General features: G+C 55.7%; 1 protein-coding gene across 1 annotated transcript in view; it reads right to left on the bottom strand.

Annotated features, from left to right (window-relative positions):
- DSCAML1 (DS cell adhesion molecule like 1) overlaps window positions 1-13,358 on the bottom strand; it is a 242,116-nt gene that overhangs the window by 19,076 nt on the left and 209,682 nt on the right. Inside the window, 4 exon segments of the mRNA XM_056107577.1 lie at window positions 310-449; window positions 4,874-5,029; window positions 6,938-7,084; window positions 9,171-9,411. Coding sequence (XP_055963552.1) covers window positions 310-449; window positions 4,874-5,029; window positions 6,938-7,084; window positions 9,171-9,411 — 684 coding nt within the window.

Raw genomic sequence — 13,358 nt, 5'->3', positions numbered from 1 at the left:
TCACTCGGGGTTGACCCCAGGGGCACCACTTAGTTGGGATTTATTTCCAGGGCCACGGGCCAGCTGGGGTCTGGCCCAATTCTGCAGGGCCTGCCCGGGGCTCTTGTGGTCAGCCTGGCCAGAGGAGCACAGGCCTGGTCCTCAGAGGGCCAGAGGCTGCCCCCAGAGGCCCCTGGTCAGTCTGCTGCCACCCCCCAGCATCCGGCCCATTCTGAGCGTCCAGGCGGAAACAGGTGTGAGAAACCCAAGGGTACGGTTGGATACCACCCATGCCAGAGACTCTGCCCTGGGCCCGTCCCCGTCACTTACCGGCTGGCCAGAGCCGGGGCTGGAGCAGAAGATGGTGTACTTGCGGATGACCCCGTTGGGCTTGGCGGGCGGCAGCCAGGAGACCACCACGCTGCTGGCGGATGAAGGGACGGCTTTGATGCCGGCGGGGGGACCTGGAACTGATCCGGGAGGAGGGGAGGTCAGCGGAGACGGGGGGGGGGGGAGCACAGCCTCTGGGGAGGCCTGGGGTGCTGGGGAGTGGAGGGGCAAGGCAGGTCAACTTGGGAGGGCTCCCTGGAGGAGGTGAGACAAAGTCCTTGGGCTTGAAACAAAGTTTTTTGTGTTTTTTTTTGTGTGTGTGTGTGAGGGGTGGGGGGGCTACTGGCTGTCACACCTGGCGATGCTCAGGGCTTACTTCTGGTTCTGCACTAGGGAATCATTCCTGGTGGTGTTCAGGGGACCATATGAAATGCCGGGATCGAACTTGGGTTGGCTGTGTGCAAGGCAAATGCCCCACCCGGCTCCGACCCCACAGAGTCTCCCGTGAGGAAGGTGTTGGCCATGGCCAGCTCTGGGCTTGCTCAGAGAGAAACAGCATCCAGAAAGCACTGATCAGGGTCTGCAGGACCCGGCTGGCCCCCGGCCCCCATCCCCGACTGACTAGAAACCTGCATTCGGACCAAACAAACATCTGATCTCTGGGCAGCTTGTCAGGCCCAAGGACTCTCAGGAGAGCCCACCTGGAGGTCAGAAACGCAGGTGGGCCAGGCTGACCACGCTCCCAGCCGTGTGTCCCCCAGCGATGCCCTGGGCCCTCCTACCGTGAGGTGGGAAATTCTACTGTAGGATGACCCGGGACCCCACCTGGAACAGACTTCCCCTCTCGGCGACTCTGAGCATCCCAAACTTCATCTTGCGGCCTGCCTGGCTTAGCTGGGACCTCAGGGCTCTGCCCGGGAGAGCTGGGACCTCCAGCTCTCACTTCCCTTGCAGAGGAGCTGCCGTCTCCTCTGAGGCCAGCCACGGGCTCCCACCCAGTGCTTGTGCGCTGGAGATGTCGCCATTATCTTCACCAGGGACTCCGTTTGGCCTCCTCCTCCTCGCTTGGCTTCTACCACTTCTGAAAATCTTCCAAGGGATCCATACTCCGAGGTAAGAGGCTGGAGCGGTGGGTGGGCACTTGCCTTGCATGCAGCGGACCCAAGTTCGATCCCCAGCACCTTGAGCCCGCCAAGAGTGATTCCTGAGTGCCGAGCCAGGAGGAAGCCCTGAGCGCCGGCTGGGTGTGGCCCCAAACCAGTTTCTGAGTTAAGGGGATCACTGGGTTCAGAAGCAGCGGCTGTCAGTTAGGCCTGAGACTCTCCTACCCCACCGCCCTCCTGCACCCGCTCCTGGCACCCCTGCAGCTGTGGGGTGTGGGTCTGCAGTGGCCTCAGACCTCCCCCATCCGGCACGTGGGAATCTCCCACGAGGACTGGGGCCACCGTCCGTCGTGGAACTGCTGGGTTTTGCTTGTACCTGTTTTGCAGGCGTGTTATTCGATTTACACATATTCAGAACTTTTATTTGCCTAGTAAACTGAAGAGGCGCTTTGTGAAAACATGCATCGTAATAAAGGCTTCTTTGCTTCCAGTCATACTTTTGGCCTGAAAGTCCCTGGCACCTGATTTTAACTTTGCAGTTTCCTCTTAGGCAGTTTGGCAAACGATGTCTTTTATCTTGTCCCATTCTTTTCGTGTTGGACTTCTGGGATGCTTCATGTTTTCGCAGCCTCCTGGAAATAGCTGGTATTGTTTACCTGATGGCCGTTTTGACAGTTTTTATTTTTATTTTTTGGTTTTGAAGTCGCACCTGCCAGTGTCTAGGGGTTATTGCTGGCTCTGTGGTCAGAAATCACTCCTGGCAATGTTTGGGGGACCATATGGGATGCTGGGGATCGAACCCAGGTCAGCCGTGGGCAAGGCAAATGCCCTCCATGCTGAACTATCTCTCCAACCCCCCAGTTTTTAGTTTTTAATCAGAGAATCAAGTCCATTTATCTTTAATATGATTACAGATACATTTGGTTTCAATAATCCACCTGTCTCAATACTTTCTACTTGTTCCATCTATTCTGTTGTTTTTTTTTTCCCCTTTCCTTTTTATGCCTTCTTCTGGGTTGAGAATTAAAAAAAAAAACACAAAAAAACACCTCTGTTTCCCCCCCTCTCTTTTAGTCTGCCTGTTAGACAGTCTGTCACTACTTTTAGTGTTTACTCAACAGATTACAAAAGGAATCGTTAGCTTACCACAGTCTGATATCATTAAATGGCACTTCTCAGACAATGCAGATTTCGGATGCACTCACCCTCTCCTAACTCATCAGCCACTACTGCATATTTTAGTGCTGTGTGTATTTTCAATTCTACCTGAGGATGAAAAGCTCATCCTTTTCTGTAGTCATCATTAGTTTCAGTGGATTCACAGTCACATTTACCTGTAATAATCTCTTCTTGCATCACCTGATTTTATATTCCTTTGAGCTCCAGAAGACCCTTTAATATTTCTCGTGGGGGGGAGGCAGAAATGTGGACAATTCAAGTTTGGTTTCCTTGAAAATGTCTATTTTTTTGCTTTTTGGGGTCACACCTGGAGATACTCAGGGGTTACTCCTGTCTCTGCACTCAGAAATTACTCTTGGAGGTGCTTGGGGGACCATATGGGATGCTGGGAATTGAACTCGGGTCTGCCGCATGCAAGGCAAACGCCCTACTCGCTGTGCTATCGCTCCAGTCCTGAAAATGTCTTTTTTTCATTTTAATCTTGACAAGATTTTTGATGTTTCCCCCCCCCGCCCCGGCAGTGCTTAGGGCTTTGTCCTGGTTCTGTGCTCAGGGTCACGCCTGGTGTTACCAGGGACTGAACTGGGGTTGACTACATGCAAAGCAAGCCCCTTAAATGCTACAATATCTCTCTAGAAAATAAGAGTAATTTTGATAAGTATAAAATCACAGGTTGATAACTATTTTTCTCTGTACACTTTACATATAATATTGCTGTGTTTTCTGGAATCTGTTGTTTTTGATGGTACCTGGCAACTGAATTGATGTTTCTTGACTGGTAATCTCTTTTTTCCTTCTCTGGTTGTGCTATAGTTCTTATTTTGTGGGGTGGGGGCACACACATGATGCCAGGGCCTCACACATGCAGATCGTATGCTCATACGTACACAAAAAGAATTGGAATTATGAAAATAAATAATTTGAGAGACCTGAGATGATGTTAATTTTCTTTTTGGTGTGTGTGTGTGTGTGTGTGTGTTTGGGCCACCCTTGGCAGTGCTCAGGAGAGCCTATGGCCAGGGATCGAGCCAGTGCAAGGGAAGTTCCTTAAACCCTGCCCTGGCCCTGGCGTTCATGTTACTCAAGAGATGGTTCGCGTTTGCTTCTGACAGGCATCTGCCCTCTGGAGCGTTTCCAGACTGTGGTTGCTTGAGTCTGATTCTAGGAGTGTGCTGAGCTGAAGCTGAGCTGTCCTGCAAGGGTCCAGAGCACAGGGCAGGGGTCACCAGGCCCATCTCTCTCGCCCTGGTAGGGTGGGCTCCAACACACGGCTTCCAGGTGCTGTTTCATCGTATCTCAGCTGCTCTCCCCGGAGCTCAAGAAATGCCCCGAGCAGAAAAGTTCCACACCCCAGGACGAGCTCCCAGGCCTCCCATTCACTGTCCAACTCTCCCGCCAGCTCTCCCAGGCCTTCAGGCAGGTGTTCTTTTGTTTTGACTTTGGGCCACACCTGGCAGTGCTCAGGAGGGGTCCTGGGTGGTGCTTGGGGGACCATATGCACTTGCCAGGGATTCAAGCGGGGTCAGCTGCCTACAGGGCAAGCGCCTTTAATCCCTGTACAATCTCTCCAGCCTGGGCAGGTGTTTTAAATAATATTTTATCCAGATTAGTGTTCTTGGAAGGGAGGGTGGGCTTGGGTGACCTAGTGCCCCATTTCTGGAGATGAAACTTCCCTAGAATGTCCCTCTAACCCTGTTCCTCCCTTCACCCTCCCTTCTGCTACTTTGGTACCTTCTTCTATGTTCAGGTGCCCGCTGGGATGTCACCATGGCAATGGCACTCCTTTTCGGGTGATTGGTTCAGCCAGAGGCCACCACGGTCAATGGGAAGTGAGGCTACGTGGCTGTGTGTTGTATGTCTCTCCCCAGAGAGGGAGGCCCACAGGAGGAGACAGCATTGCTCGGGAACCCCCAAAGATGTCTGGGGTGCTGCCCGGAGCTGGCCCCTCTTGCAGGCATGGGCAAGGGTGCTGATGAGCCAGAGATGGCGGAGGGGAGAGCAAACTCCTCGAGCTGCCTCTCAGGACCTTCAGTTTTGTTCTGTAGTTCGTGCCTTCAGTTTTGTTCTGTAGTGTGTGACTCACACCCTCGGGCTTTCTCACTATCCGGGAGCAGGATAACACGAACCAAAGATTTTTTTTGGGGGGGAGCACCCCATCTTCTGTCCCCGCTGGCTGGGGTGCTCAGGGCCAGCCACAGAGTCATGCAGGCCACGGGTCTCTCGCCTCTGAGGGGAGCGGGTCCAGACACCCAGCCGTGCTCCCGGATGAGCTGGGGACTCACCGTCCTCCTTGGTCTGGATGTAGAGGACCCCGCTGCGCACTCCATCGCCCGCCTGCGTGTAGGCCAGCACCTGGACGCTGTAGTTGGTGAACTTCTCCATGCCCCGCAGCTCCACCCGCTCCCGCGTCGTGGTGATGTTCTGCATCTCTCCCCATTCTGCGGAGGGTAACGCGGACTCAGTGCTCTGGGCCAGGCAGCCTGGAGGCCCCGCCCACGGTTCCGCGCGCGCCCTGGCCCCGCCCTCCGGCCCCGCCCTGAGTCCTAGCCCCGCCCCAAGTCCTGGCCCCGCCCACCGAACCTATCCTGAGCTCAGGTCCCACCCAGCCCCTGGTCCCGCCCTGAACCCTGGCCCCACCCCTGCCTTGGCCCCGCCCACCAGTCCTGCCCCAGAAACCTGCCCCACCCACCAGCCCCGCCCCAAACACTGATTCGGCCCACCGGCCACACCCCCACATATCCCCTTTGCATGTCTCGCCCCCCTCCCCCCCCCCCCCCGCGCCCCGGGCCCACTCCTGCCATCCCTGCATCCCCCCTGACTCTGCTCTGCTCGCTCAGACTACTCCCGTCTAGAGACTAGGGAATCCCCCAATTTCAAGGTGCCCTGGGGGGACAATGAGAGGTCATCCGTTCTTCAAGTGACCCTCAAAGGTGAGAGGCAAGTACTCAGCCTCCAGCTGCTTCTAAATCAACTTCCACCCCATGGCCACTTTTGGGGTTCCTACCTGAGGGGCCAGAGCAGCCCCCAGATTCAGAGAGAGGAAGCCCTCCTGGAAATGTGGGGCCACCCACCCCAGCCTGGCAGCATAACTCCTTGGGGCCTGGTCTCACAGTGACTGGTATTAGAGACCCAGATCGAAGGACCAGGTGTTAGGGACTGGGCATTAGGAACCCAGCCTTAGGGACTAGGTACTAGAGACCAGGTGTCAGGGACCCACCTTAGGGACCAGGTATTAGGGACCAGGCATTAGGCACCCACCTTAGGGGCCCTGTGTTAGGGGCTGGGCATTAGGGACCCAGCCTTAGGGACCAGGTGTTAGAGACCAGGAGTTAGGGACCAGGTGTTAGGGACCCAGCCTAAGGGACAGGAGTTAGGGACTAGGTGTTAGCGACCGATAGTTAGGGACCAGGTATTTGAGACAGGTATTAGGGACCAGGTGTTTGGTACTAGGCCTTAGACCAAGCCCTGAGCTCTGTAGAGGACAGTGAGCTGATGGCAGTGGACAGCACTTCCTGCAGGACTGTGCAGAGTCCCAGGAGTGGGCAGCTGGCCTTCAGAGGGGACCTCGAGCTGGGGTTTGGTGTCCTGCAGGGCAGAAGGAAGAAGCCCCAGGGCTGTGGCAGGAAGTTCAGCCTCGGAGGAAGCAAATTCCTTCCAGCCCATGGGGTTTGTGGGGTCTGAAAGGTTCCAGAGAACATCCCTGTATTAGGGATGCTGGGTGTCTGGTCATTGGGGCAGGCTGTGGGGGGCACAGGAGCCTGGAGGGTGCAGCACAGAGGAAGGAGGTATCTAGTGCACGGGCTGTGGCCTGCTTCACTCCAGTTTCCACAGCTGCCCTGAGTGTTTGTTTCTTCAGTTTTCCCTTTTCCTTCGATTTTTATAGAGGCAAAGTCCAGCAGGGCTCACGGGACCTGAAGCCGTTCCCAGTGATGTGGGGGTGCTCGAGGGAACCCAGGCCTGAATTCAGAGTCCAACACACTGCTGAGCTCGGCGCTCCACTGCGTCTCTGCTGGGTGACACCCCCTCTTCCCTCCCCGGGCTCTGGGGGCACAGGGCCTCCGGACCCTGCTGGTGCTGGTCCCACCCGTGCCCCTATGGGGACTCCTGCCAGCTGCCCCCTGCTGGGATGCACAAAGGCTGAAGTTCAAGACGTCCCATGTGAAAGGTCAATCTGCTCCTCACCTCCCAAACACACTCGCCCACAAGAGCTGAGTGCCTGGGGGGTGACCAGAAGGGCCCGTGACTCTGGCTGGGACCATGTGTTGGGATGTGTCTTCCCACGCAACCCCCATTGGGAGATGCTCGGCTCTCGAGTGTGGATGCAGCCCCCGTCCCGGCAGACTCACCACCGTCCACGTAGAGGGACCAGAAGATGACCCTGTATCCTTTGAGGACGCCATTGAGGGTGCTGCGCGGGGGCTCCGACCACGAGATCACGGCCACATCGGAGGTGATGGACAGGGCTCGCACGTTCTCGGGGGGCTGACTGGGCACTGCAGTGTGGGGAGAACCAAAGGGCCAGCTCAGTGGCTGGCAGGTCCCAAGCTCCGTGTCCCTGCTGCCCGGCCAGGAGAACTTCAGGGGAGACAGTGAAAGGACCCCAGGAAGACTCAGGAAGCCCCTGGAGGATGGGCCGATGCAGCCAAGTCTCCCTTCCCTGGGATTTAGGGAAAACAGAGATGTGGAGTAGGAGGGATTGCTCAGCCCAAGTGCAGGCTCTCATGCGAGGAGCCCAGGCTCCATCCCCAGCACCGTGAGGTCCTTGAGCACTGCTGGGAGCACATGTGGAGCACAGAGCTGAGAGGATCCTTGAGCACCACTGGGTGTGGTCCTCTCTGAGAGAGAGAGAGAGAGAGAGAGAGAGAGAGAGAGAGAGAGAGAGAGAGAGAGACACCTTCTTGGCCCCACATTCCTGGTTCTCGGTGCATAGTGGGGGTCACACAGGGGTAGAGACCACCTGGGCCCACTAGCCTGGGTAGTGCCTGCAGGTCCCCATGATGGATCATCTCTTCCCATCCCTGCCAGCCCTTCCATGCCAGCCGACCTGGGGCTCTGGGCTAAAAGCCTGACTCTGGGGACCTTTGGCGTCCTGGACCAATCTGAAGGTTGAGGGTCTCAATGAACCCCAGTGATGGTGAGGGGTGGTCCCACACTCCCTCAGGACTTGCAAGACGATCACCCCCTCATCCTCAGTCCCCACCTGCGAACACAACAGCCTGCCTCGAACCGTGGGCGGGGGGGGAATACTCCCAAAGGCCAGCAGAGGGGTCCGCCTGACCCCACCTTCCGCTGATCTCCACCCAAGCAAGGCAGAACGGGACAGGGGCGGGACCAGCGCTGGAACATCTGCCCACGGGGAGAACTTCACGGGTTTCCCGCTGGAGCCAGCAGCCATAGGAGGAGAGGCCACGGGAGAGGCCACGGGAGAGGCCGTGGCCGCTCGGCTCAGAGGGGGAGAGAGGAGGGCCGGGCTGGGTGGAAGGTAATTAGATCCCATCGCCCCACGAGAGGCAAGTCTAATTTTTACGAGCATTTAAATGATAATACATCATCCTAACGACCCTCTTTGAGAATGATTATTGTTTCATATTACTTAGGTGTAAAAATATAAGCACCATGTAATTAGGGACCCAGTGTAATAAACTAATACAGATCGCCCGTTCGAACAAAATGAAGGTAATATAATTATGGAAAAGACACTATTGCGAGAGCAGGGGCCTTGAATACCCCGGGAGGAGTGCTAATATTGCCAGGGAACCATCAGGAGCTGACAGGCTAACGAGGGCCTTAATTAAGTATGAAAAACTGCGGAGCGCATGCCACGGGAAACTTTCTTCCCGTCTCCTCCTTTGTTCTGAAAAAATGACTCAGCAGCGGGGCCCTGGTCTCCGGGATGGAGATTCGCAGCCCGCCAGAGCCGTGGGCATCAGCGACAGTTCAGGCAGGCTGGGCTGGTGCCCTGGGTAGACACGGGGGATTCTGGAATGCTGGTACCCTATAGCGTTCCACCTGCAAGGACCTTGGTCCTGGGTGTCCCCAGCTGGGCTCCCCTCTAAGAGGTACTGGCTCCCGTGAGCTGTGGCCTCTTTCCCGGGGCAGGACCTAGCGTGTGAGCTGGCCTCGCGGTCATCTCCTCTCTGTCCCACCTTCCCCTGCCGACCTGGACCCCGAACTCCTCATCAGAGAAACCTGATGTCCCGGTGAGCAGGAGCCCGGTGTCCCAAGGTGGCCCGGGGAACCGATTTCTGCTCAGCTTCCAGTGGGTGGCAGGAGGGAGGGCTCAGGAGCAGAGGATGGAACTGCTGGAGGCAGGGGAAGCGGAACAGGAATTAGAGGTCCAGCTGGCTCGGCCAGGAGTCCAGCCAGACAGGTGACGGTCATCAGGGCAGGGACACTGAACGAAGGCTGGATGGCAGGCCGGAGGGGCTGACTGAATAGGCTGCAGTTCTCAGTGGACTAAGCAGAGACGGAGGGTCTGGGGCAGGACGGTGGGGTGTGCAAGGGGCCCCCTCCCATGGCAGCCCTGCTCTGCCCAACGCCTGGCGCTACTGCCCCCCTTGCCCCAGTGGGCGCCCTCACCGTCCTCCAGCGTGGTGGCATTGATCTCGCTGGATGAGGGCCCCGTGCCGGCCCGGTTGAAGGCCTGGACCACCACCCCATACTGGGCGAACTTCTTGAGGTTGTCCAGGGTGTAGACCTCGCTGTCCCCTGTGGCCTTCATCTCCACGATGCTGTACTGCCCGTTGCTGCCAGGGCTGTTCTCCCGGTAGCCAATCTGGTAGCCCCGGATCACGCCGTTCTGCAGCTCCTTCTTGGGGGCCTGTGGGGATGGGTGGGAGGAGGGGAGACAGACAGGGTGACCCTGGAATAATAGTGGGGGGCTCTCAAGCAGTGCTCTGGGGCCCCAGAGGCCATTTTGGTGATGTTTGGCCAACTGGGAGCAAGTTCAAGGAGAGGGTCCAAGGATGGGGTGCTGCCAGGGACCGACCGGCACACCACGCCCAGAGATGTTCTGGGGGCCCTGCGGTACCTGGGATCAGACTGGGGTCCGGTGCAGACAACATTTGTATCTTGAACTCTGGCCCTTGAGATGATATTCTTAAAACTAAACTTGGGGGCCAGAGAGATAGTACAGTGGTTAGGGCATATGCCTTGTATGCAGCCTACCCAGGTTCCCTGGCATTTTCCCTGAGCACCCCTGGGAATCATCCCTAAGCAGAGCGCCAGGTGTGACCTGAGCACTGCTGGGTGTGCCCCCCGCCCCGCCCTGATAAAAACCTCAGGCTTGACCCAGAGGGTCTCTTGAGCGCCTCTTTTCTTCATTGCCCCCTGCCCCCAGGTCCTGCCAATCACCTCCCTGCTGTTACACCAGGCACCACATCCCCATCTCAGGGGGACCACCCTCTCCTCAGAGAGCCCTCCCACAACTTACTTCCCCTCTGCAGTTGCTGAAACACCTATTTCTTTCTTAAATTTTTTTTTTAAATCGAATCACTGTGAGACAGACCATTACAAAGCTGTTCATGACTGAATTTCAGTCATACAGTGTTCCAACACCCATCCCTCCACCAGTGTACAGTGGAGCACCAGTGTCCCCAGGTTCCCTCCCATCACCCCCACCCCCACCCCCAGCCTGCCTCTATATCAGGCGCCTCTCTCTCTCTCTCTCTCTCTCTCTCTCTCTCTCTCTCTCTCTCAGTATTGTGGTTTGCAATACAGATACCGAAAGGTCATCAGGTATATCCCTTTACCTACTTTTAACACTCAGATCTTGTCCAGGAAACACCCCCTTTTGAGGCCTCTCTGCAGCTTCCTGGAGCCCCAGCCTCTCAGTTCCCAGGACTGGACTTTCCTCCACCATTCTTTTTTTTTTTTAATAGTTTATTTCTTTATTGAATCACTGTGGGAAAAGTTACAGAGCTTTCGGGTTTAGGTCTCAGTCATGTAAGTATCAAACACATTTCCCTTTACCAATACTTATTTTTAACCGTGTCCTCCACCATTGTTAGCGTCAGCTCCCATCCCATAATTTCTATTTTTTTTTTTTTGTGAGGTGGGAAGTTTCGGCCACACCCGGAGGTACTCAGCGCTTATTCCTGGCTCTGCACTCAGGGATCACTCATGTCAGGCTTGGGGGAGCACGTGGGGTGCTGGGGATCGAACCCCAGTGGCCTTGTGCAAGACAAATGCCCTACCCACTGTACTATCGCTCTGGACCCTCTCATCCCATACATTTCATCTAGGAACCTATTCCCGTCGGGGGGAAGCACCACGAGGATAAGGCTTGTCTGTTTACTGCAAGATGTGAGCATCCAGGCAGTGCTGGGCAGGTAGTGGGCTCTCAGTGGGTGGGTGGAATTATGGGTGAGTGGATGGATAGATGGGTGAATGTATGGATGGGTGGGTGGGTGGATGTATGGATGGATGAATAGGAGGGTGGATGTATGGGTGGATGGGTGGGGGGTGGATAGATGGGTGGGTGGATGGGTGAATGAATGGACGGGTGGATGGATAGATTGGTGAGTGTATGTGTGGGTGGGTGGGTGGATGGATGAGTGGGTGAATGGAGGAATAGATGGGTGGGTGCATGTATGGGCGGATGGGTGGGAGGGTGGATGGATGGATGGGTAGGTGGATGGGTGGGTGGATGGACAGATGGGTGGGTGGACGGGTGGGTGGGTGGGTGGATGGATGGGTGGGTGGATGGAGGGTGGGGGGCACTGGTCAGGTGTGTGGTACATGGACAGATCAGTGAGTGGGTGGGTATATCATCTGGCATGGGCTCAGGGGCTGAGGGAAACAGCAGCAGGCGAAAAGGAACCAGACAGACAGGGTGGGAGCAGCAGCGTGAGTATGAAGAGCGCTGAGATGCCACCTCACACCACCAGGCTGGGTCTTCTCCAACCCTGACAACAGGGTGTAGGGAGGGGCTCAGCACCACAGCAGCTTGGGGGTGCACCCACGGGGGGGCGGCTGCCGAGTCCAGCACTGACCTGCCACAGATTCAGAAGTCAGGACGCTGAAAGCAGGAGTCTGCACAGACACCCGCACCGCCCAATTCCCAGCAGTACTCTTCACATTAGACAAAAGAGGAAAGCACCCAAGGGACCCCCCGATTGATGGGGAGACAAAGAAGTGCATCATTCCATCCAGGCCCTGGAAAAGCATGTGTCTTGAAAAGGAAGGAAATTCTGACAGCCTTCCTGCTCCCCCGAACACACCGTGCCCAGGGAAGTCACCCACGGGAGACGGGATTGTAGGAGACGGTTTCTGAAGTGGCAGGAAGAGGCAAAACCGGAATGGCAGAGAGAAGGACAAGAAGTTGCCAGGGGCTGGGAAGTGGGGAAAGAGGGTCAGTGTTTAACGAGGGCAAAGTTCTGGAAGTGGATGGTGGTGACGGTTCCACCATGCTTGATGACACCAAGCGTGCTCTTAGTGGATATTCAAACAACAAACGTAGGGCCCGGGAGACAGCTCAGGGGGGCTGCAGCCCATGCAGGGAAATGGCTGACTCAGAAGGCTGGAGTTCACACTGGGGGATGGCTGGCGCGAGAGGCTGGAGCACATCCTTGGCATGCAGGAGTCCCAAGGTCCATCCTTGGTACCCAGTGATGCCCTCCTGAGCACAACCTATGTATCCCCCAAACCAAAACACAAAGGCAAACAATGTGCATTTTCACAGTGACAAAGGAAACAGCATCCTTCAGTGTGCCACGATCCTCCGGGGGCAATGGAGCCCCACTGCCCTGGGGTTCCCGGAGCTGGGTCTTGGGGTGTATTGAGGGTGGAGGCCTGAAGCGAGGCCCTCAGTGGGGCTGATGCTCAAGGACACAGACTGAGAAGGAACATTTTAGGGCTTGGCAGAGGATGCCAGGAGAGAAGGGCTGGTCCCAGGTGCCCTGGAGAGAAACTGCCTGTGTACTCCGTGAAGGGGGGCATCTGCTCAGCTCAGAGACACAACCGGCATCTCAGGCCTGGACTCTGGTTCTCTCACACATACAGTCTTGAGGGATCCTCTCACTTCTGGGGCTGCAAACACACATTACGCCGGCCGCCCACACTTTGGCCCGCTGGCAGGTACATTAAGACCCACAGTTAGAAATGGCTCTTCGAATGAGGGGGGACCTGCACACCCACCCCTGAGCTTTGAAAAGCAGCTTGATTGGGGATTTTAAAGACAATGGAGTTAATTTAAGAGCCCACCTTTTATTATAGGAAAACATAGTGAGATCAAAAACAATTAAGTTAGGAAAAACAGCCCTGATACCTTTTCTTTCTTTTTTTTCTTAATTCAATGAATGTTTTAAACGAATTGCATTTTAAAGCTCACTATTAACTCAATAAAATGAAGTTTTTTCATTTAACGTAATTGTGTTGAGCTCGCAGAATAGGTGTGTGTGTGTGTGTGTGCGTGTGTGTGTGTGTGTCAGTGTATTTAATTGACTCCACTTCGTTAATGTCTGAATAACGTTCCTCTTTGCGCTTGGCCGATTTGCTGGTTTGTAAGTGGGCACATTTCAGGGGCTATCTTTGAGTGCTTATACAGACATTGATCTGAGACAAGAGGAACATTCCAGAACCTGACACCCCTTTGTCCACACTGAGCCCATGCACTCATATTTCACGCACACAGATGTAGAGACACACACTGAGGCAGACAGAGCTTTACATCATGTCTAAGGCCATCCCAGAGATGTCGTTGCGTGATTCAGATGTGAAAACACAACTTTCATTCTCATCAGTATATAGAGGGGCCATGGAGGGAAC

This window comes from Sorex fumeus, unplaced genomic scaffold, assembly GCF_029834395.1.
Source record: "Sorex fumeus unplaced genomic scaffold, SorFum_2.1 ptg000169l, whole genome shotgun sequence".
In the NCBI taxonomy this organism is placed as follows: Eukaryota; Metazoa; Chordata; class Mammalia; order Eulipotyphla; family Soricidae; genus Sorex; species Sorex fumeus.
Note: the sequence above shows the minus strand (reverse complement) of the source record. Positions and strands in the feature narration are given on the sequence as shown.